The sequence below is a fragment of the Pelodiscus sinensis genome, chromosome 18, assembly GCF_049634645.1.
Source record: "Pelodiscus sinensis isolate JC-2024 chromosome 18, ASM4963464v1, whole genome shotgun sequence".
NCBI classification, from domain to species: Eukaryota; Metazoa; Chordata; order Testudines; family Trionychidae; genus Pelodiscus; species Pelodiscus sinensis.
The window spans coordinates 35,716,609-35,740,136 of NC_134728.1; the positions used below are offsets into that span (position 1 = coordinate 35,716,609).

The 23,528-nt window shown below is 48.9% G+C and overlaps 1 protein-coding gene across 1 annotated transcript in view; it reads left to right on the forward strand.

The window, feature by feature from the left end:
• Positions 1–23,528, forward strand: part of MAP1LC3A (microtubule associated protein 1 light chain 3 alpha) — a 39,910-nt gene that overhangs the window by 11,232 nt on the left and 5,150 nt on the right. Inside the window, exon 2 of the mRNA XM_075901538.1 lies at positions 7,555–7,610. Within this exon, the coding sequence (XP_075757653.1) occupies positions 7,555–7,610 (56 nt within the window). The remainder of the gene's footprint in view (positions 1–7,554; positions 7,611–23,528) is intronic.

Consider the following 23,528-nt stretch of genomic DNA (forward strand, 5'->3'; position numbering starts at 1 on the left):
GACCAACCCCAAATAAATCACGCCAGCCACGGCTTTGTCAAGCTGGGACTTAAAAACCTCTAGGAAGGCGCATTCCAGTGCTTCACCACCCTCCAGCTAAAATATTTTTTCCTAATATCCAGCCTCTCCCTCTGCGGCTTGCTCCTTGTTCTGCCATCTGTCACCACTAAGAACAGCCTCTCTCCATCCTCTTTGGAACCCCTCTTCAGGTAGTTAAAGGTTGTTGTCAAATCCCCCTTGTTCTTCTCTTCAGTAGACTAAATAAGCCCAAATCCCTCAGCATCTCCTCATAGGTAATGTGCTCCAGCCCCTTAACCATTTTGGTTGCCCTCCACTGGAGCCACTCGAATGCATCCACATCCTTTCTGTAATGGGGTTATGGGATGTAAAATTTTAATTAATTGGCTAATGGAATAGTCAATGCAATTTGCATCAACTATTCAATTAGTCAATAAGGCCATCTCCACCTTTGAAGTGTAGCAATAGCCCCAGGGCTGTTGCTACACTGCAAAGGAGAAAGCACTCTGGGGAGCACAGGGCCAGCAGGGGAATCAAGCACTCTCTCACTGGCCCTGTGTTCTCGGTGGCGTTTCAAAGTGGCAGCGCCGCATGGAGAGTCCCCAGCTGACCCTAAGCTCCATGTGGCACTGCCGCTTTGAAACGCTGTGGGGAGCCCAGTGTCAGGCTCCACGCGGTATTTCAAAGTGGCAGTGCCACATGGAGCCCAGACCCTGGGCTCCATGCAGCGCTGCCTCTTTGAAATGCTGTATGCAGCCCGTGGCCAGTTGGTGACTCCCAGCTGGTCCCAGGCTGCACTCAGTGTTTCAAAGTGGCAGATCCTGTGCTCCACAGCCTAGGTTCCACGCAGCACTCCTGCTTTGAAGCATCCCTTCTTCCCCCTCTCCCTTTCTGATAAAGGCGGGGGGGGGGGGGGAGAGACGACTAGCTTGTTGACTGTTCAATAAGCATCTACTTATCGGATAGTTGACTGGTCGTTCACATTTGGGGGGGGGCAGAATTGGACACAATACTCCAGAAGTGGCCTTACCAGTGTCCAATAAAGAGGAACTGGTTAAACATAATCGAATCGGGACTCATGAGGCTCCCACTACCACTGCATGCCCTTCTGTCATCTTCTGCTTTCTCTTTCCTCTCCCTTCTGTCTGCAGTCTAATTGGTTTCCACTGAGCAGGGTAATAGCTACAGGAAGGTGCTGGATTTAATTCCAGTCTGCTTCAATTCATTCATCTTGCCTGAGGTGCCTGAGTCACATGGCAGCCTTTTGTAAATTACCTTCTGCAAAGAGGCAGGTGACCATTTTCCTCCGCTCTTCAGTAATTTATCTAGGTTAAGTGTTTGTGAGAGAGAAATGGTCCACATATTCATTCTGCTGATACCATTATTGGACCTAACCAAGTGAGTTATAAGATCAAGAACACATATTCCTGCGCATCCAGAAATATAATCTATGCTATCATGTGCCGAAAGTGTCCGTCTGCTATGTACATTGGACAAACATCTCAGACACTTCGCCAAAGGATTAATGCCCACAAAACAGATATCAGACAAGATCACAAAGAGAAAACAGTTTCTTGCCATTTTAACCAGAAAGGACACTCTCTCAATGACTTAACCACCTGCATTCTGCTACAAAGACCTTTTACATCTGCACTTGAAAGGGAATCCTCTGAACTGTCATTCATGTTAAAATTCGACACTTTCCAACAAGGACTCAACAAACATTTGAACTATCTCACCCATTACCAAGATAGTTTCCCCAATTATCACCTGTAATACCATTAACTCACAAACATCCCACTCTCCCTACCTCTAATATCATCAATTCACAGACACTTACCTTCCTTCCTCCCCCCCCCCCCCCGCATCCCCCTCCTGTTCTGCAATGTGATTTGTCCTTTTCATATTTGTTCATTTTTTTAATTGTATCCTTTGGTACATATGGTTGTGACTACTTTCTTCCACTATTTGATCTGAGGAAGTGGGTCTGGCCCACAAACCATCTTGTTAGTCTTTAAAGTGCTACATTGTCCTGCATTTTGCTTCAGCTACCCCAGACTAACACGGCTACATTTCTATCACTATTCTACTTTTTTTAGTTACACTTCAGTCAGTTCAGACAATGGGACTAGACAGATCCCTAGTTTTTTTCCCTTCCCTTCAATTAAGACAAAGCTTCTGCTTTGGGATTCTTTGCAGAGGGAGCAGCCTACTCTTTTTCATTGAAATACAATCATTCCTTGAAAACTAACACTTTTGTTCCACCTCTGCATTCCAGCCCTGCCCTACGCTGGCATTGACCCGGGATTGTTCTCTGAGTTCTTTCATTTTGTTCACTCTGCAAATGCTGCTGTAAGCTGAAGTGGCAGTTGAAGGAGAAATACATTGTTTTTGTGGTTTATGTTATGCTACAAGAATATTCCTGGCTTCTAAGGGGCTGCTCTAAGCAATACTGTCTCACCTGGCAGAATCAGTATTTATGTACTTGTGTACTCATCTTGTTGCCATGTTGGTCTTTTACATCATGGCTAGCCTCCTAATTATTAATACCCATGCAAGCAAGGACACAGACTGCTGTTTCACTTATAGCTTGTCTGCTTAGGATCTTGATGTTTTGCTTGGGCGTTTCAGTGACAGTGTAGTTGGGTACTCCTCTTGTTGATCCCAGGACCATTGCTCATATGCTGGCATGCTCCTTCAGTGAGCAGATCTGCGGCTCTGTGTGTAGCTGCAGCTCTGATAATGTAAAGGCTTCCGGTTTGGTGACATGTAGGTCAAGGATAAATTGTCTGGGAGCCTTGCATTAACTAACTGCAATCAACAAACACCATCGTCTGTCTACAGAGCTCTGTTGACACCTGCTGCTTTTGCTCTGTGTCTGCTGTCCTTAGCCACCTGAAAATTCATCCAAAATGCCTGCTAAAGAGGTATGTGTTATGCTGTGCCCTGAAATCTGATGAATTGTCAGTGGAGAAGGCACTGTGCTGAGCAAACCCTGAATGGATCTGTCTCAGGAACAGGTAGTCAGACATGATGGGGCATAAACACAGAGATGACTTCTTAACTAATTGGTGCTAGACCTTAAAGGCTCTATAGATTGTCACCAGCACTTGGAATTTCACCCTGATGGGGAAGAGACATCCAGCATGAGGGTGACACAGTAGCCTGCTTGCCTCGTTGAAATGGGCAGCAGTTCAGCGCTAGCTGAAGCTTTTGTGATGCCTGCTGCCTAGGCCTTGGCATAATGCATTGTAGAGTCACACAGACAAAGCTGTAGCAGAATCTGGATCGGAGAGGAAAGGCTGCATCCTCTTGACCAGCTCTCTAACATAGGTACTTACATGGGCCCCATCACCACAGCATCTGAGCCCCTCAGAATCTTCAGTGTTCTTATCCTCAACACCCTGGGGAGGCAAGGCAGTGCTGGTGTTTCCATTCTGCAAATGGGAGACTAAGGCAAAGAGACCAACTGACTTGGCTACAATGCCATAGATAGTTTGTTGCAGAGTGGAGAATTGAACCTGGGCTTCTCATGGCATCCTAACCACAAGGTCATCCTTCACTCTGGGCCACATGCAGACAAGGCTCCACTGTGGCACGCTGCTACCTGAAAACTCAAAAGCAGAGACTGTTACATGTCTTGGCAAAGGAGGGGCACTGTCCCCCTTCCCATCGCCACATAGTAGGAGCAAGTGTAACTCTTGCCTGCTTCCTGGGATGCGGTACCCTGCCAGTTAACATGGCTTCAGGAGTGAGTTAGGGTTGTTAAATTTAGATTAATTGGCTAATCAAATAGTTGATGCAATTTGCATCAACTATTCAATAAGAGCGTCTCTGCCTTTGAAGTGTAACAACAACCCGTCTCTGCCTTTGAAGTATAGCAACAGTCCCAGGGAGCTCAAGGCCAGGGGGGAACTCAAGCAGTCCTCAGCTGACTCCGGGCTCCACACAGCGCTGCCACTTTGAAGCACCCTCTCCTCTCCTCTCCTGTCCTCTCCTCCCCTCCCCTCCCCGCCTCTTTCTGATAGACTGAGAGGAGGGGGAAGTGACTAGTGGACCAATAGTTGACTTGTCATTTGCATTCCTAGAGGGAGTTGAAAGAGACCTTATCTTCTCCAGACAGTAAAGAGGGGCCTGAAATGCACAGCAGACTTGGTAAATATGCTGAAATTTTGGATGGAATTGAGGGTGAGGGCACCTAAGTGAACTAGTCTGATGTTGTAATGCAGTTATTTGTATTGCTAGTTCTAAGGAATAATAAAATGCTGGTGTTTGGAATCTGCCATCACAGAACGTTACCCGAGTCAGAAGGAGAAATCTCTTAGCAACTGATTTCAAAGGAGGACTTCAGTCTTGCTAAATTGGCATTTGTCTGGGGTTGTATATAAAGTGTCTGAGTCTCTCAATGAAATAGTGGTGCCTGTGGGACAGATATACTTCAGACTTGGTTCTGTTTTCTTTGCATGCACAGTGTCCATTGACTTCAGTAGGAGTTTTAGGTCCCCAAAGAATGGGGACCAGACCTTTATGCATTTCACTGTATTGCAGAACAAAATGTGAGCAGCGACACTTGATGTATCTTTCGTCACTTGTGGCCTGCTTTCCAGAGGTCCTGATTCTTGAGAACAGGAATAGCAACAAATGTTGAACCCTGCAAAATCGGATCCCTGGTACCGTATGGCTCCTAACATAATGCTCAAGAAAATTAAGACTAAAGGAGACTGTGAAGAGCTTCAAAAAGATCTCACCAAACTAAGTGATTGGACAACAAAATGGCAAATGAAATTTAATGTTGATAAATGTAAAGTAATGCACATTGGAAAATATAATCCCAACTATATATACAATATGATGGGGACTAATTTGGCTACAGCTACTTGAGAGAGATCTTGGAGTCTCTGAAAACATCCACTCAGTGTGCAGTGTCAGTGAAAAAAGCAAATACAGTAAAACTCCAATAGTCCGGCATCCAATTGTACAGCACTCCTGATAGTCCAGCATCAAAATGGCAAGAACCTAGTGAGTGAGCTTCAGCAAAAAACGAGTCACAAGGCAACAGCAACAGCAGCAGCAGCTGAACCGAGCGAAAAGGGTTAAAAAAACTAAAACATCATAGTATACTGTATACAGTATGTACAATAAAAAGTGTTAAGAACACTTTGTATACAGTATATAATGTATACACTATATAACCAGCTTGTAGTACCTCCTGATAGTCCGGCATATCCAATAATCCGGCACCACCTAGGTCCCAAAGGTTCCAGATTATCAGAAATCTACCGTAGAATGTTAGGAGTAATTAAAAAAGGGAGAGAGAATAAGACAGAAAATACCTTGTTGCCTCTATATAAAACCATGATACACCCACTTCTTGAATACTGTGTACAGATGTGGTTGCCTCATCTCAAAAAAGATATATTGGCATTGGAAAAGGTTCAGAAAAGGGCAACAAAAATGATGAAGGATTTGAAACAGTCCCATATGAAGAGAAATTAAAAAGACTTGGACTTTTCAGTTTAGAAAAGAGGAGACTAAAGGGGAGGATATGATAAGGTCTATAAAATCATGACTGGTAAGGAGAAGTTATTTACTTATTCCTACAATATAAGAACTGTGGGTCACCAAATGAAATGAATAACAACAGGTTTAAAACAAAAGGAAGCTTTTCTTCACTTAGCGCACACACTGTGGAACTCCTTGCCAGAGGATGTGGGGAAGGGTAGAACTTTAACAGGGTTCAAAAAAGAGCTAGATAGATTCATGGAGGTTAGGCCCATCAAAGGCCATTAGCCAGGATGGGTAGGAATGGTATCCCTAGCCTCTGTTTTTCTGAAAGTGGGAAATAGAGGAGTGATCACGAGAGGATTGCCTGTTGTGATCCCTCCCTCTGGGACATCTGGTATTGGCCACTGTCGACAGACAGGATACTGAGCTAGATGGACCTTTGGTATGACCTAGTATGGCCGTTCTTAATGCTAGTTTCTGTATAATCTGCTGACGCTCAAAAGGGTTTCCCAAGATTATAGTAGTGTAGAAGTAACTTGGGAAATGGAAATTTTATGCTGTGGGTTTTTCTGCAGAAAAGCAAACTCTGAAGAGTTTGGAGTCTCTTCTTTCAGGTCTGTGAAGTGAGTGTATTGCTAGGGTAGTATCTTAATGCTTGGATAAACCAAATGTCTTGGTATTGACATTTGGTAAAAGGGCTATGTTGCCCAGAGGGGTGGTATTTTTGGGTTGAAATAAGAGCTGGTTGTCTTGTGATATTTTCACTATCCAGGAACTGAAGTACCCCTAGAAGATGACGTGCTGTTTTATTTGGCCCCATAAATGGCTGGCTGAAGCATTTTTTAAAAGTTCCAAAAGATAAAAACATAAAAGAAGCATTAGAAACCTAACTGCTTCATCTCATGCATGTCTTGTATTTCTGCTAATTGGTGTAGGATGGGCTGTTTAGCTTTTCCTCGGGATGGAGCAGGTGGTCACTTGGTTATTTTCTAAACTAATCCAAAGTCAGTGTTCTCCCTTGATTGCTCCCCCATTGCCCAGTCTGCCTAACAGTGTGTTCAGTAGCTATGCCTGGGGATCCGTTTTGGCAGTCCCATTGTTTCCAAGGTACCGAGGGAGTTGGGGAATGCCCTATGCCAAAGGCATCTCTGAAATTCTCAAATAAAAATAATAATCTGAATTTTTGCATGTTGCTTTCACTGGACTAAGAGCCCCACTCTGTGAGAACTCAGATTTTGAAGAGCACAGACCTGACATGGGGAAGATGTTTGTGAGAAATTTCCTCCTTCCTCTCACCCTTTTGTCCTGCTTCAGTAGTGAGATTGGGAGTGAATTCGCTCACAGCCAACAAAGTGCTTGTAGCTACAAATCTGTGGTGGTGACACAAGTGGTTCTTGCCAAGAATCATTGTTTAGGATTCCAGATTGGGCTATAAATAGTCTGTGGCAGCTCAAACAGGGTATCAAAGTTGAAGCTAATTCTTCCTCGGAGAAGCAGCGTGAGTGCCTAGATGGAATGTGAACTTGGAATCTAGGAAGTTGAGGGTCAGAACCCTCATAAATTAGGACCCTAAAGTTTGGGCTGTTGCCTGACTCAGTGTTGAGCTTTGCTGTAATCAAGGTGAGGTTTTGAGTGCAGTGTTCTTGGAAAGCAGGCTGGTGACTAGGTGTGGGTTAAGGAGCCTGTCTTCACAGTACTCCTGAAAATCAGGTATTAAATCACTTCACCTCACTCTGTCTCCATTTCACAAGTGCGATAATACAGCCCCACCTCTCAGAGGGGTTTATTAGTATATTAGAATGTGTTGGAGCTATAAAGGGCTGTGGAACTGCTAAATGGTTTTGTGTACTTTTGGAGTTCATCTGTTTGTCTTACAGTACTAAGGTCAAACATGCAGAAGCATAATTATTGCAGACAGAAGCAGAAATAAAAGCAACAGGTCCCTCCTGTTTCAGTTCAGCTCTCATGGATGTTGCTTTGGTCTGAAATGCCCAGCTGTACTTTTCAAACTTTTTGTTCTTTCCTTCCCAGCGGATCGTTTGAAAGAGGTACAGCAGATCCGTGAGCAGCATCCAAGCAAAATCCCGGTAAGTGCCAGACACTGGGCGATGGTGGACATAGAGTTGAAGGAGGAAAGCTTGAGCCAAGTCCCCACAACCGCAGGGACAAGTCTTCTGCCCCCCCTCCCCCCGCAGGAGCCTCCCCAACCCTGGAGCACCACACACAGTGCGGGTGATGTCTGTCCTGAACCTCCTTGGCCCCAGCGTCTGCAGCCTCAAGGAGGCTGAATCCTGGGGGCAGCAACACTCTGCCCCCCGAATGCCACTGTCAATGTGGGCAGGACCATGCCAGGCCATCTGGGAGGGTATTGCCTTCCCCTGCCTATTATACCCACTGCCCATGGTGCCAGACCTCCCTCTTGTGTCTCTTCAATTATTTCGACTAGGTTTCTGAGAGCAGCTGTCACTTGGACATCACTGTGTGTAGCATAACTCCTGCAGCAGTAGCTAAGATTCTAATGCTTCGTCCCTCAAAGCCAATGCTAAACTCGTTAGAGGGCTTTTCTCCCATCTTTCTTGCATACATGAGCTGCTTAGCGCTAGAGAACCTCATTGTGAGCAGTACAAACCAATGGGCATTAGAGTTTCTGCTTCCTGTACCAGCCCTATTAAGGGACAGATGGCTGATCTGATCTACGATGGACCTCAGTGGCATCTGTGCATGAGAGCAAGATTTTAAAATGTTCTGCTTGATTATTGTAGTAACTGACCTTCTAACCTGTCCCAGGTAGTTTGATGGCCTCTCCTCTCAGCTTGATTGATTGAGGATTGGGGGGAGGGGAGATATCTATTTATTTAAATGGGTTTTGGTTTGGGTAATAGTTTGCATCCCCCTGCCTCCTATCAATTGTATAACTGCGTAATATACAAGTGACAGGACCCCCCAGCCAGGACGGAATGGGGGATGGGGGGGGGACTGAAGTGTTGGCCAAAAGCCTTGTTATGGACACACTAGAAGAGATGTGAAAAGCCTCTGCTGCTTTTTGACTGTCTAGACTTGCCCCTGTCGGTTTATGTCATAGGCTTCCCACGTATTTTTTAGGCTATAGACAGCAATTGAAAGGTTTGTGCAGTCTCACTCCCCAAGCTCCTTTTCTTTCTGGTCTGTCTGAGCTTGTTCTAGCTCCTCAGTGGTGCCCCTCGGTGAGGAGGAATATTCTTTACTCGGGAGTTGCTGCTTTTTGAACTTAACTAAAATGTGTCTAGGACTAGGGATGTTAGTTGGCGTGTAGCCATATTATCGGTTACACGACTATTCAGTAGTCCCTGGGGGTGTGGCCAGCAGCCAGTGAGCTCCTGGCCCCCGATCCCAGGGAGTCCCCTGCCAGCCCATGCTACTGCCTCCATATCAGAGGCAGCAGTGCAGGGTGGCAGGCGCGAGCCAGTTTAAAAATCAGCTCCCTGTGCAGACCTACTGCCTGTTGCCCCACCCTGATAACTCTGATACAGAGGCAGCAGTGTGAGTGGCAGCAGCTCCTGTCTGGCGGCGGGGGGAGTCTGAGCTCCCTGCGGACAGAGGCCACTCTGCCTCGCATGTGGCAGCCTCCGTCCTCAGAGAGCCTGGGCCTATCATGGAGCCAGTGCTGTGGGGAATAGATATTTTCCCCCCACCCCCCCCACCCCTCAGCACTGGCTCCTGCTTGCCCCCTCTCGCTGCCTCTGTAGAAGGCAGCAGGGGGTGGGCAGGTGGATTTGCAGAGCCGGCACACTTGGAGAGCCAAAAACCAGCTCCCCGTGCATATTGGCTCTAGCCTGCCCTCCTCACTCTCCATGCTGCTGCTTCTCTGAGAGGAGAGCCTGCTTAAAGCCAGCTTTTCACAGGTACCGGCTCCTTCCCCCCCACCGCCCTTGCTGCCTCTGTCTCAGGGAGCGCGTGTAGTCAATAAGATTAATTGATAAACCAAGGCTTATCGGTTAATAGTGTAGTCAGCTACACATTGACATCCCTATCCAGGACTTGCTTGTAATGGCATTTGTGTTGCAGGGGCACAGGAAGGAATCGAATCCTAGAACACTACAACTGGAAGGGGCCTTGAGAGGTCATAAGTGCAGTCCCCTGCCCTCACAGCAGGACTAAGCATCAACTAGATCAATTGTTTCTTATCTGGTTGGCACCTGTCATTAGGTGGCTTCAGGCTTGTGGTTCAGTCCCATCTGGGTTCACTTCCCAACTCAGGTTGCCCGGGTAGCTTTGGGGGAGTACAACAGCCCTGTTTTCTCTCTAGCCTGAGCAGGAGATGATTTCTAAAGAGTGGCCAAGCTACTCTCCCTCAGCCCAAATTCATTGTTTGTTTCTCCCACAGGCTCTTCCCTCAGGTCTGAGTCTCTGCCCCCTGGGCAGTCACTCCAGATTTCAAGCCTGTTTACGGGAGTCTTGTAGGGCTTAACGTGCCTTTGAGAGAGCTGCCATATTCTGCCAAGTGTGCAGGTCTGTGGGCTGCAGTAGGAACCCTGCCTCCCAAAGGAATGTGATTATTTATATGCTCCGCATAACTCACTGACTTCAGATAATGTACTCGTGCATCTGGCAAGTGCTCCAAGACTGGGGCGAGGCGGCAATATCTGAACTGGAGAAGAGCAAAATAGGATCTCAGCCGCTCTTCGTTACAGAGTGGACTGGGGCAAATCGCCATCAGAACAGAGAGGCCAAGGATTGGCTGGGCCATCGAGATGGCAATACGTCCTGTGGCCGCCATAGCCAGTCTCTCCCAACCAGGGTGCGGAGGTTGTATGTGATGTTGGTATTGTTGGCTCAGAGCCCTGAGCCCTCCTAAGGGCTCTGTTTGGGACCTTTCACCTGCGCTCTCCTCCCACCCTTACTAAGGCAGCATGCTGGTCAGCATCTGGGCTACTGTGGGCTAGGCACACTACAGCAGAGGTCTCCAACCTTTATAAACCACAAGACCTCTTTTTCAATTTCAGTACAGCGTAAGATCTACCTCAGACCCAAATACCCTTGCCCCGCTTCCTTCCCACCCTTTCTCCGAGGCTTGTTCCATCCCCTTTTCTCCCCCATCCTCACTCACTTTCACCCGGCTAGGATAGGGGGTTGAGGTGCAGGCTCTGGTCTTCGGCCAAGGGGTTTGGAGTGTGGGGGGGCTCCTGGCTTAGCCCAGGGTAGGGGATTGGAGTCGAGGAGGGGTTTTAGGATGCAAGCTCTGGGAAGGAGTTTGGGTGCCTGGGAACTCCTGTCTGGGGCAGGAGGTTGGGTGCAGGAGGAGGTTCAGGGCTGGGAGAGGGGGTTCAGGAAGTAGGCTCTGGGTGGGCACCATTTAACTGAGACAGCTTTCGGATGGTGGAGCAGTGGGGTTAAGGCACCACTCCTGAAAGCAGCTGGCATGTACAGCCATGGCTCCATGGTGCCACGTGCTGCCCCTCATCTACAGGCACTGAGCCCACAGCTTCCACTGGCCACAGTTCCCCATTACTGATCGCTGGGAGCTGCAGGAGCAGTGTCTGCAGGCAAGGACAGCAGAGACCCCCTGCTCTGCCTTTCTCAGGGGCTGCAGGGACATGCCAGCTGCTTCCAGGAGCAGCAGTTACCATAGGGATAATGACTCCAGCCATGATGGGTTTGGCATTTTAGAACTCACTTACATTTAATTTTTTGAGTAGTATAAGAGAGAAATGAAAATTATGAAATGCACAGACCACTCAACCCCCAAAATAACCCACTTTGCAAGCAGTAAAAGAATTAACAGCCCCTCCCCCCCTCCACACACACACCCCTCCGTGTTGGGTCAGGAAATGAGGGAAGAACAGTGTGTGTTTGAGAATGACAGAGACACACACACTGTGTGTGAGACAGATTTGCATTGCCAAGCTCCCTCCATCCCCTTCTCTCTGTGCGGAGGGAGGAAGGACACCGTGACATCAGCCCCCCCCTTCTCCCTCCCACACCCTGCACAGCAAGCAAGAAATTCCAGTGTGCGGATCCAATGGAGAGGGCAGAAGCAGCATGACAGTGGGTGGAGGGGCAACTGAAGTGTCAGGGCTTGATAGCTTCCTGGCCAAACCAGTCAGGATCACCTGTCAGAGGCTCCAACATTTACTGGTAGATCCCGATCTACTGGTTGGTGACCACTGCGCTGCCTATCAGGCTAGGCACTGTGGAGTGTGAAATAGAAGATGAGCAGCATGCAAAAGGAGAGGAGGGAGGCACTTTTACCACCTCTTTTGTGGTCCTTTTAGGGTGTGATCTTTGGTTTATAATTCCAGCCACAGATGAATAAGGCATGTTCCAGGTGCCTCCCTACCAACTGGCCATGCAACCCCTTTGTCTGCTGATTCAAATGTTAGTTGAATCCTTGAAACAAAATCCCAAGGAGTTGTTGCTTGTCTTGTAAAATGAGACGGAAAGCTGGAGGCATTAACCAGCTGCTGCTCCAGCAGCCGGGCATCTCTCTCAGACTAGCCCTATTGTAATCGAGCTGCCAGACTCTCTGATGGCCTTGGCTGATAATTAGAGATGTCTGTCTGCCTCCATTCCCGTTAGATGTGACTGAGAAACAAACCACAGGCAGATGAATGGGCCATATCCACAGAGGAAGGTAGCACAGGCAGGTAGTGAGTGCAGAGCAGTGCTGTTGTTCTCCAGTCTGTAGCCCTAGCCTATGAATTACCTAAGATTTGAAGGATCTGTTGCTGTTGCATCCCTTTGAATTCCAGACAATAACTTGATCATTATCCATACATTACAGGCCTTCTTATTTGGGCTCTCATCCTTTTATCGCTTCATCCCTGCAGCCAAAGAACTTGGCTCTCAAAGTAAAGAGCAGATGGACGAGAGAGAGCAGCCATGAGACGGGTACTGCGGGGACTGTTCTTTAGAGATTCCCCCTACCTTTGCAGTTCTGTGATCCTTCAGAAATCCTCCATTAGTTTCTCTCAGAAAATCAGCCCATCTCAAACTTCTTCGAGTAGTGTCCCCATGGGTGCTCCACTCTGGATGCACCTCGTGCCAGCGACTGGAGATTTTTCTAGCAGTGTCCACCGCGCACGCGCTGTGGCGCCCCCTTGTCCCATTAGTGCGCACAGCGTGGCTCTTTCGCTCCTTCTCTACAGTTCTCTGCAGCAGACAGAACTTCTCTCCTTTCTACTATTTATACAGAAAAACAACATGAAACTGGTGATTTCCCCTTATTTTCCTCACATTTGGAAGTTTTAAGACCCCCTACCCAACCCTATAACAAACAAACGCAAAAAGGTTTTTTCTTCCATTGTCATCGACCTGCCGCTTTTCGCTACGCCTGACGCTGGGATCTTGCGGTTTCAAGAGGTGTGAGTCGTGCCCCGATGCTATGCCCATCCCTGACAGGCACTCTGCATGCATAAAGTATGTTGGAGAATCTCACCAGACACAAAAGTGCCCCTCACTGTTCTAAATTGACGGTTGGAGCATGACATGACCATGCCAACAGGTTGAAAACTTTTCTCTGCGAAAGGTCGCTCCAACCATCTTCTGAGGATACACCTCCTGCCTCAAAGCCGATTTCTGAGCTGAAAGTTATGGACAAAACATGTCCCTCTATCTCTTCTGGCACGTCTCTCTCGAAAATGAGACTGTCTCCAGCCTGATCCTTACCCTCGGCACTGACGGCCTTGAGGGTCAGCACCACAGATAAGTCCAGCACATCGGGTCTGGTACTGCCCAAGATGCCGGCCCCACATAAGAGGGCGCACTCAGAGCCCAAACAAAAACAAGCAGCACCGTTGGCACTGACCGCACCGCCGAGACAGCATAAGCACCACTTGCACTGAAGCTGCCAACTCAGTCGGCACCAGCTTTGGTGCTGTACCAAGATGCCACCACATGCACCAGCGGCACCAAGTAAACCGTGTACCTCAGTACCGTCTCAGGAGCATGTACAACATGAATGTCCTATCAGGAGCTGTCCAGCACCATTCTTCTTCAGGTAGTCCCCGTGGGTGCTCCACTTTTGGTGTCGGGCTGGTCCCGGCGCCGCAAATCGGAGCTTTAACAGAGCTGTGTGTGTGTGTGTGTGGTCGGGCAGCGCGCGTGCACTCCCGTTTCGCACCTTTCATCTACCGCGCGCTGCCCGGCTCCCGCCAGTTCTTCTCATCCGCCTTGGGTCGCAGACGGAGCTTCCCTACTCTCTCCTCAAAATTTCCCCCTTCTTCCCTTCGGCTGTTTGCCGTGGGGAAGCCTCACAACTTTTACTGTTTAAATATATACTGCGTCTAGCCCCGTTGGCAGACGCGGTTTAAAAAAAAAAAAAAAAAGAAAAGAGAGAGAAATAAAGAAAGAAGAAAGGAAAGAGTATACTGAGAAAGAGCAGTGCTATTTATAGATATACACTGTTGGCGTTTTCTGTTGCCTGCTCTGGTTAAAAAAAAAAAAAAAAAGAGAGGAAGAAGAGAAAAAAGGAAGGAAATAAAGTTTAAACAGAAAGAAAGTAACACGCAGTAACCGGGGACGCATACAAGCGGCTGCTCTTAGCAGGCGGTAACACGCAGTTCCCACAACTCAAAATGCCGGGCTCCCCCGGCTTCAAGAAATGTGAAGGCTGTGCTGAGCCAATGCCGGTGTCAGATGGACACTCGGCTTGCATTCGCTGCCTTGGGGAGACTCACATCCCCCAGAAGTGCTCCCACTGTGCCAGCCTGACGACTAGAGCCCGCAAGGAGCGGGAACATCGTTTAAAGGAGATCCTGTTTGATAAGGCTCTCATGCCTTCCACTGCCTCAGGATCCTCTGCCTCTGACCCCACGGTTGATAAGCGGAAGGCTCCTTCTGAGGCTTTGCCCTCATCAAAAAAGAGGAAAGCCTCTCCTGCTCACTCCCTGCCAGCTGCTCCGCAGTCGCGGGTAAGCGCAGGTGACAAGCCGGGCACTTCTCGTTCGAGGGTAACCCGCGCTCCATCAGTCAATAAGCCGGCCGGCACTTCAGAGTCTCGTCAGCCCACTGCTCGGGATCCTCACCCGGCACCGGGGCTTCTTAAAGAGACAGACGCACCGGCACCAGTTGTATCAGCGGTGCCGGCTGCTGAAGGGCTTTTAACCACGGCCCCCCACAGGGAGCTGTCCTCAGCACCCGCAGGGGATCAGCGTGCTCATACTCAGATGCCTGCTTCACAGCCCTTAACCCTTCACTCTCCAGGCTCTACTCAACCAGCAGCATCAACACAAAAATCAAATGCCCAGGGAATCTCCCAGTGTGCCTCACCAAGGTCTCACCACGAGCCATCCCCTCACCGCTGTGCATCTACGCACCACGCAAGAGACCATGGGCATTATTACCACCGCAGTCTCTCATCTCGTCACTACTATGATAGAGAGCGTAGCTGTTCACACCAGAGATATTCGAGATCTCCTTCTCCGGCGAGACGCTCACGATCACCAACTCATTCACCTAGAAGTACATATTACGCCAGGTATGACAGCACTAGATCTTCTGGACGCTTCTCCCCTGCAAGGTCTGGCCGGCACTATTCTCATCGTTATAGACCGGACTATCTTGAATCATCTCATCGCAGTCACTCTCGGTCTCATCGCAGGTCTCCATGTTCCTGTAGATCAGTTAGTCCACACCCTGGGCGCTCGGAGATCTCCAAACGTTCTCCGCTACGACGTCCCATATCTTCTCGTTCCCCCACGCATTGTTCTCAAATGTCGGACCTAGAGGAAGGGCAACTCTCGGAAGGTGAGCAGGATATGTCCCCAAATGCCAGTTCACCACAGCCCTCTAGGGATGAATCACTGTCTATGGGCGAGAAGTCTCCACCGGATGATCTTAAGGAATTCCAAGACCTGTTTAAGCGTGTAGCGCAATCTCAGGAAGTGCAGCTCACTGAGTCTCAAGCTAAACAGCATAAGCTGTTTAAGAATCTGCACCCTAAACAACAGAGAAAGATTGCACTCCCGGTAGATGAAGCCATCTTAGAAGTGGCACAGGATATCTGGCAGACGCCAACATCGATACCGCCGACTAATAAGAAAATTGATAAGAAGTATTTTGTTTCATCCAAAGGACTGGATTTTCTTTTCAATCACCCTCAGCCGAATTCCCTGATAGTGGATGCGGTTCGTCACAAGAACAAGATGCCCCAATTCAAGAATTCCCTACCGGATAGGGAGACAAAGAAATTGGACCACTTTGGTCGGAAAGTTTACTCCTCCTCGACCTTGTTACTGCGGGTTGCCAATTATGCTGCTCTGTTATCGAACCATAACTTTGATAATTACTCTAAGTTACCGGAACTCATGCAGCACCTCCCTGACAGTAAGAAGTCTCTCCTTAGATCGGTTGTCCAGGAAGGTTTCACCGCATGTAGAACAGCCCTTCAGATAGCCGCGGACATTGCTGACACAGCCGCGCGAGCAATGGCAACAGGCATTGCGATGAGGAGAGCTTCCTGGCTACTGTCAGCGGGAGCTCCTAAGGAGTTGAATTCCAAAGTGGAAGATTTACCCTTTGATTGTCAGAAGTTGTTTGCCTCTACTACCGATGAGATCCTCCATTCTGGCAAGGACTCTCGTATGACCCTTCGTTCTCTGGGGATGTACACGTCACCTTTTAAACGCAGACGATACTACCCTTTCCAGAGGAGATATGATTATTTTCCCTATAAGCAGCAGCAGCAGCAACAGCAGCGTGGATCTGACCAGTCTAGATTCAGACAGCGCCCTCAGCGCAAACGTCAGCAACAGAACCGCTCTGCTGCTCGACCTTCCCAGAAGCAGCAGGTTTGACTCCCGTGCAAAGGACGCGAACATGTCTCCAACGGTCAGCGCTCGGAAGCCTGCGATCACCACCACCACTCTATTCCACCACCGCCTCAGGCCATTCCTTCATCAATGGGCCACCATTACCTCGGACCGATGGGTCCTAGAGGTCATATCGTCGGGCCTGACGATCCCGTTCTCATCAATCCCTCCGACCACTCCTCCCACCCCATCCCTTCTCAGGGACCCGTCTCATGGGGCCGCTCTTCGAGAAGAGGTTCTTCACCTACTCGAGATCGGAGCCATAGAGAGAGTACCCGACGAATTTCGAGGCAAAGGGTTCTACTCCAGGTATTTCCTGGTTCCCAAAAAGTCCGGAGGGTGGAGACCGATCCTGGATCTGAGGGGTCTGAACCGTTTTATTCGAAAGCAGCGCTTCAAAATGACCACCCTGGCCAAGATCATGCCAGCACTAAACAGAGGAGACTGGTTCGCAGACCTGGATTTGCAAGACGCATATTTCCATGTAACGATTCACATAGCCCACAGGCGTTTTCTCAGATTCGTAGTGGGCGACGACCATTTTCAGTACAGGGTTCTGCCTTTCGGCCTCATTTCGGCCCCAAGGGTGTTCTCCAAGACACTAGCGGTAGTGGCTGCCCATCTTCGAAGGATAGGAGTCGTTATCTTCCCCTACCTCGACGATTGCCTCATCAAGGCACGCACCCAGTTAGAGGCTCAACACATGGTAGTCGCAACTCAGGAGTTGTTCGACTCCCTCGGCCTTATCGTGAACACTCAAAAATCGCGCCCACGACCTACGCAGATTTTAACCTTCATAGGAGCGCGTCTCGACTCCCAGTCGGAAAGAGTCCACCTTCCACTCGAGCGTTTTCAAGTAATGCAAGATCTGATAAAAACAGTTTTGCACGCTCCAATGCTCCCGGTGCGCGTATGTCTCCAGCTTCTGGGACATATGGCTTCCACGACAATCATAGTGCGCCATTCAAGACTGCACCTCAGGTGTCTGCAGCATTGGCTAAGCACAGTTTACAAGCCTACCGACCACAGCATTCGCAAGACTGTAGTACTTCCAGTACATGTCAAGGACTCCCTAGTATGGTGGACGAATCACAACAACATGTTGTCAGGAGTTCCCTTCCATGCACCACAACCGTCACGAGAGATAACCACAGACGCTTCTCTCATCGGCTGGGGTGCCCACATGGGCACAAAAACAGTTCAGGGTCGTTGGTCCACTACGGAGATGATGCTCCACATCAATCTTCTCGAGCTTCGAGCCGTGTTTCATGCCTGCAAACACTTCAAGGTATACATAAAAGGTACTGTCACCAGAATTCTCACGGACAATGTAGTCGCAATGTACTACGTAAACAGACAGGGGGGTGCCCGATCCCGCTCACTTTGTGCGGAGGCGATTCGTCTCTGGAAATGGTGCATTCGAAACAACATCTCTATAGTTGCGTCATACTTACCGGGTGTGAACAATACCACAGCCGATGCACTGAGCAGGTATTTCCCCCAGGACCACGAGTGGGTGATCCGCACAGATGTCCTCTTAACTCTCTTCCATCAGTGGGGGTTTCCGACGATAGATCTCTTTGCAACACGTGCCAACGCAAAATGCAGAGCTTACTGTTCCAGAGCGGGAGTGGGACCTCACTCGCTGGGAGACGCATTCCTCCTTCACTGGGGCACATCACTCTTGTATGCATTCCCCCCTGTTGTACTCATTCCCAGAGTACTCGAGAAGGTTGTGATGGACAGGGCACGAGTGATACTTATAGCCCCAGCATGGCCCAGGCAGCCATGGTACTCAACCCTTCGGCAGCTCTCTGTACGAGCACCGCGCCGACTGCCTTGCCTACCAGATTTGCTGACACAACAGAGAGGCTCACTGCGTCACCCGAAGCTGGACACTCTGCACCTCACTGCATGGATGGTACATGGTTCAGCGAGTCCGAGAATCTTTGTTCGGACCAAGTGAAGCGTGTTCTCCTGCACAGCAGGAGAGATTCCACCAGGAAAACCTACCTGTCAAAGTGGTCCAGATTTGTACGATGGTGTGCTCCTAAACTCCTGGATCCCTTGCTTTCGCCGATGCATGTCTTATTGGACTATGTCCTTCAGCTGCAGGCAACCGGACTAGCCATTTCATCACTTAAGGTCCACATAGCGGCAATAGCTGCTTTTCACTACCCCGTTGAAGGCAAGTCGGTTTTTTCTCACCCCATGATGGCTAGATTTCTCAGAGGATTGGCTAACCTCAACCCACCACGGAGACCTCCGCCACCTGTATGGAGTCTTGACCTGGTTCTCGATGTCCTCACTGGGCCACCGTTTGAACCGCTGGCCACGGTACCGCTACCGATGCTTACGATGAAGGTACTTTTTCTTCTGGCTATAACATCAGCACGCAGGGTGAGCGAGTTATCCGCACTAATGTCAACGCCTCCCTATACAGTCTTCAACCCGGAATCAGTGATACTGAGGTCTCATCCAGCCTTTCTACCTAAAGTATGTACGGAATTTCACATAAACGAACCAATTGTTTTGCCATGTTTCTACCCAAAACCGCATGCATCTCAGCGAGACGCTCTCCTGCATACGCTCGATGTCCGCAGAGCCCTGGCTTTCTATATAGACAGAACCCGTTCTTTACGTAAGACGGACCGCCTCTTTATTTCAACATCGGGCTCTTCTAGGGGCAAGTCCTTATCCGCCCAGCGCATTTCCAAGCTGGTTGTCTCTTGTATCACGACGTGCTATACTATCCGTAAGAAGTCTCTCACCTCGCAACCTAGAGCTCACTCAACACGAGCAGTCGCTGCGTCTACAGCTTTCGTGAAAGGTGTCCCTCTTCGTGACATCTGCCGTGCTGCGACTTGGTCTTCAAATTCTACCTTTTCAAGACATTATGCAATTGTTCAGCACTTCACCACTGACTCAGCAGTAGCCTTGGCAGTGTTGCCTACTGCTCGGAATACCGATTCCGAAACACACGTTTAGCCGAGATTACTGCTTCGGAGTCACCAAAAGTGGAGCACCCACGGGGACTACCCGAAGAAGAAAAGGAAGTTACTCACTTCGTGCAGTAACGATCGTTCTTCGAGGTGTGTCCCCGTGGGTGCTCCACGACCCGCCCTCCTCCCTGCTTCGGAATCTTGTTTTTTTCTGTCTTTCAGATAGGCGGTGAGACGAACTGGCGGGAGCCGGGCAGCGCGCGGTAGATGAAAGGCGCGAAACGGGAGTGCACGCGCGCTGCCCGACCACACACACACACACACAGCTCTGTTAAAGCTCCGATTTGCGGCGCCGGGACCAGCCCGACACCAAAAGTGGAGCACCCACGGGGACACACCTCGAAGAACGATCGTTACTGCACGAAGTGAGTAACTTCCTTTTATCTCCAGGTTCCTCTATACTGTCGGTGCACTCACTCAGATCACTGATTCTGTCTCACTCCCCAAGCGAAGCTGGCACCCAGTGACACAGCCGCTTTTCTTCCCAGCATTCCAGCCTAGCACACAGAGCTCCATCCTGGGACTCGAGGCCTATCCACCATCACCCTGGTATGCACTTCATTACACATAACCATTGCCCAGAGCACGGGGGCGGCGGGTATCATGGGAGTCATGTCCTCCTAGGAAGAGCCTTCATACCACACCTTCCACAACATCCAGAGAACCGCATCGTTCTGCCCAACTCACGACCTCTGTAACAACGCCTAACTCCTCAATCCACACTGAGATGAGGGACTCTTTGTCTGAGGGCAAAGACAGGTTCCCCATGCATAATTATTCATCCTCACCTGATGAGGCGGTTATTTCTACCACCCCACCACTGGTTGATGACTTGAAGTTCCAGGAACTTTTTTTAAAGGATAGCGTTAGCCCAAGAGCAAGATTTACAGGAAGTTCAGGAAAAACAGTATCACCTCCTGCAAATCTTACAACCGCCAACCTCCTCCAGGATTGCCTTCCCCATGGACGAGGCTATTATGGTCCCAGCAGACAACGTTTGGCAGACCCCGGCATCCATTACTCCAACCAACAGAAGGGCGGACCGAAACTTTCACACCAAAGGGAATGGACTTCCTTTTCACTCACCCTCCACCAAACTCCCTGGTAGTTGATTCCATTAGCCACATAGCCAGACAATCTAATATTAGTTCAGCACCACAAGACAAGGATCGCCAAAAAATGGACATTATGGGTCGTAAGGTGTACTCCTCGGCCACCCTGCTCCTTAAAGCAGCAAATTTTACCGCCATGCTAGCGGATTATGACTATTCTGACTACTCCAAGCTTCAAGAGCTTACTCAGTACTGAACACACGAGGCCTATCCCTCCTTAACATCATATAGGAGGGCCATACAATTTCTCGCACCACTCTACAGTCTGCAATGGATGTAGCAGACACAGCTGCATGCATCACAGCATTGGCTATTGTGATATCCTGGCTCCAAGCATCAGGGCTTCCAAGGGATTTGCAGCAGAAGGTCGAAGACCTACCCTTTGATAAAACCAATCTCTTTGCTGCAAAAAACAATGAAGTCCTTCATTTGATGAAGGACTTCCGTACTACCCTAAGGAGCCTGGGGACGTACATGCCCCCATTTAAGAGCCAGATACACCAACTACCAGAGACCCAGGAAGCCATATAAAGAGCAACCGAGGAATGACTTCCGACAAAAACAAAGGCCCCAACAATGTCGGCGCCAACAACATCATCAAGCAGCATCAGCCCAACCATCCACATCCAAACAACAAATTTGAAGGTTTAGTTAGGAGCCAGAAAGACACTTTCCTTGTGGTCACACCATCGACCAATTGTCCGCAGTTCAACCACCACCTCCACCCCTTTTTTCAACGGTGGACTCAAATAACATTGGACAAATGGGCTTAGAGCTCATCCACCATGGTTACTCCATCCCTTTCATTTCTTGTCCTCCTACCCACCCTCCCACCTCGTCCCTTCTCAAGGACCCAGGATGAAGAACGGAGGATGGAGACCCATTCTGGATTGAAGGAAGCTCAAAAAATACGTCACTTACCACCAATTCAAGATGATGACCCTAGCAATAATAATTCCAGCAATAGATCAAGGAGACTGGCTTTCAGCTTTCGACCTTCAGGATGCATACTTCCACATAACAATCCATCCCCCCCACAGGCGTTTTCTGCGATTCACGGTTGGCCATTACCAATACCGAGTGCTCCCTTTTGGCCTTTCAATGGATTCCAGAGTGTTTTCCAAAACTCTAGCTGTTGTAGCAGCCTACCTACATCGTCAGGGAGTCATAATATTTCCATACTTAGCTTTTATGAGAGAGTTGCCTATGTCCTTCCAAGAGACAAAGGACATGATCGAGACTACCACGAACCTCCTGCTCCACCTTGGCTTCCATATAAACTATGAGAAATCCACTGTCCACCCCACTCAGGCGCAGGAGTTCATAGGAGCCACATTGATACTATCACAGCCAAAGCGACTCTACCCACACACAGATTTGACACCCTATGCAACCTCATAGCAGTAGCACAGGCGACGCCTACCATGACAGTTCATGAATTCCTTAAAATCCTGGGACACGTGGCCACCACAACCTATGTCGTCGGGCTGGCGAGGCTCCATGTGAGAGACCTTCAGTCTTGACTAGGCACACTTTACACACCATGCAGAGACCCGCTCTCCAAGTCAGTTACCGTTCCACCATGGATCCTCAACTCCCTTCACTGGGGGACAAATCCACACAATGTCTTAATTGGAGTTCCATTCCATCAGCCTACCCCTACACTTACCATGAGGACCGATGCATCGCTCGTGGGATGGGGTGTCCATCTAGGAACCCTCACAGTCCAAGGCAAATGGTCTTTTACAGAGCGAACGCTCCATATCAACTGTTTAGAACTGTGAGAAAGACTGTATACGTGCCAGCATTTCCTACACCACATAGTGCGCAGGACTATCAACATTATGACAGAGAACACCACTTGCTTGTATTATATCAATGGGCAAGAGCCTCGTCCCTATGTACGGAAGCTCTCAAACTATGTAACTGGTACCTTGTGCATCAGATCACCCTTGTGGCCACTTACCTCCCAGGGTGCTAAACGTTACAGCAGACGCCCTCAGTCGCAAGTTCTACAACCAACACAAATGGGACAGCCAGAGCATGGGAGTGTGTTGTTAAACTAGGTGAACAGGAGCACCCTGGTGCAGCGCTGTTGGGTAAGCTGCAATGAAATTGTGTCTTAGGCTAAAAAGAGGGAAGCTTCAATCCCAGCCAAATACGCTCAGGAGGAGTGTCAGACTCCACTCTAGGTTATTGAAAATCCATCCCCTCTCCCTCGGCTGGCTGATCTGACTGGATTTGAGACTGTAAAGCCCCTCACTCTCATGGGACTGCCAGCTAGCTGTCCGTAGTTATCTAAAAGATGAACATTGCTCTTCATAGTCTTACAAGCTGTTGCGATTGTCTGAATCCCTTCAACCTATGGGGCACATCCTCTTCGTTCCACTGCCTTTCACAGCGCTGAGCAGTGGTGACTTTGGGGAGGGACACAAGGGGAGCACTGGTCACATGACCACCTCTCCACGTGTCTCCTCCCTGTGCCACTCCTTGAATCCCTTCCCCAAGGCAGGCATTGTGGGACACGTGTAATCGCTCGACAAAACAAACAGCAGAGTCTCTTTGCCGACAATAAAGGGAGGGGAAAAGATAAAAGTCTCTTGCAGGGGTGGAAGGTTTTTGTTGCCAAAACTGGGTGTTTTTCTAGAAAGTGGGTCTGCCCCACGAAAGCTCATCACCTAATAAGTCTTTAGTTAGTCTTTAAAGTGCTACATGACTGCTTTTTTTTGTTTTCTCAAGTTGCATTGCACTGCAAATGCTCTCGCTGTTTTGTCACCAAAAGGCAGTTTGGGCAACAAAACTTGCCAGTGTAGACAAGCTCTCAGATGAAACTAGAGAGTGTCTTTTGTTAGTCTTTCTGCATTGGTGTTAATATTGAGCCAGTGCCATGTTGTCCTGGCAGGTTTGCATAGATCATGCAAAAAGGGTAATGAATGTAAATGTTTTATTTCAGGTTATTAATGGGTGACTTCACAAACGCAGAGTGTAGTATCTGAATTAAAATGTGTGTATCCTGGAGGACAGAGGCAGAATTAAAGTGGGTGAATTTCTAAAGTGAACGAATATGTATCAGTATTCTTAACGGAATGTCAGTCTGCAACCGT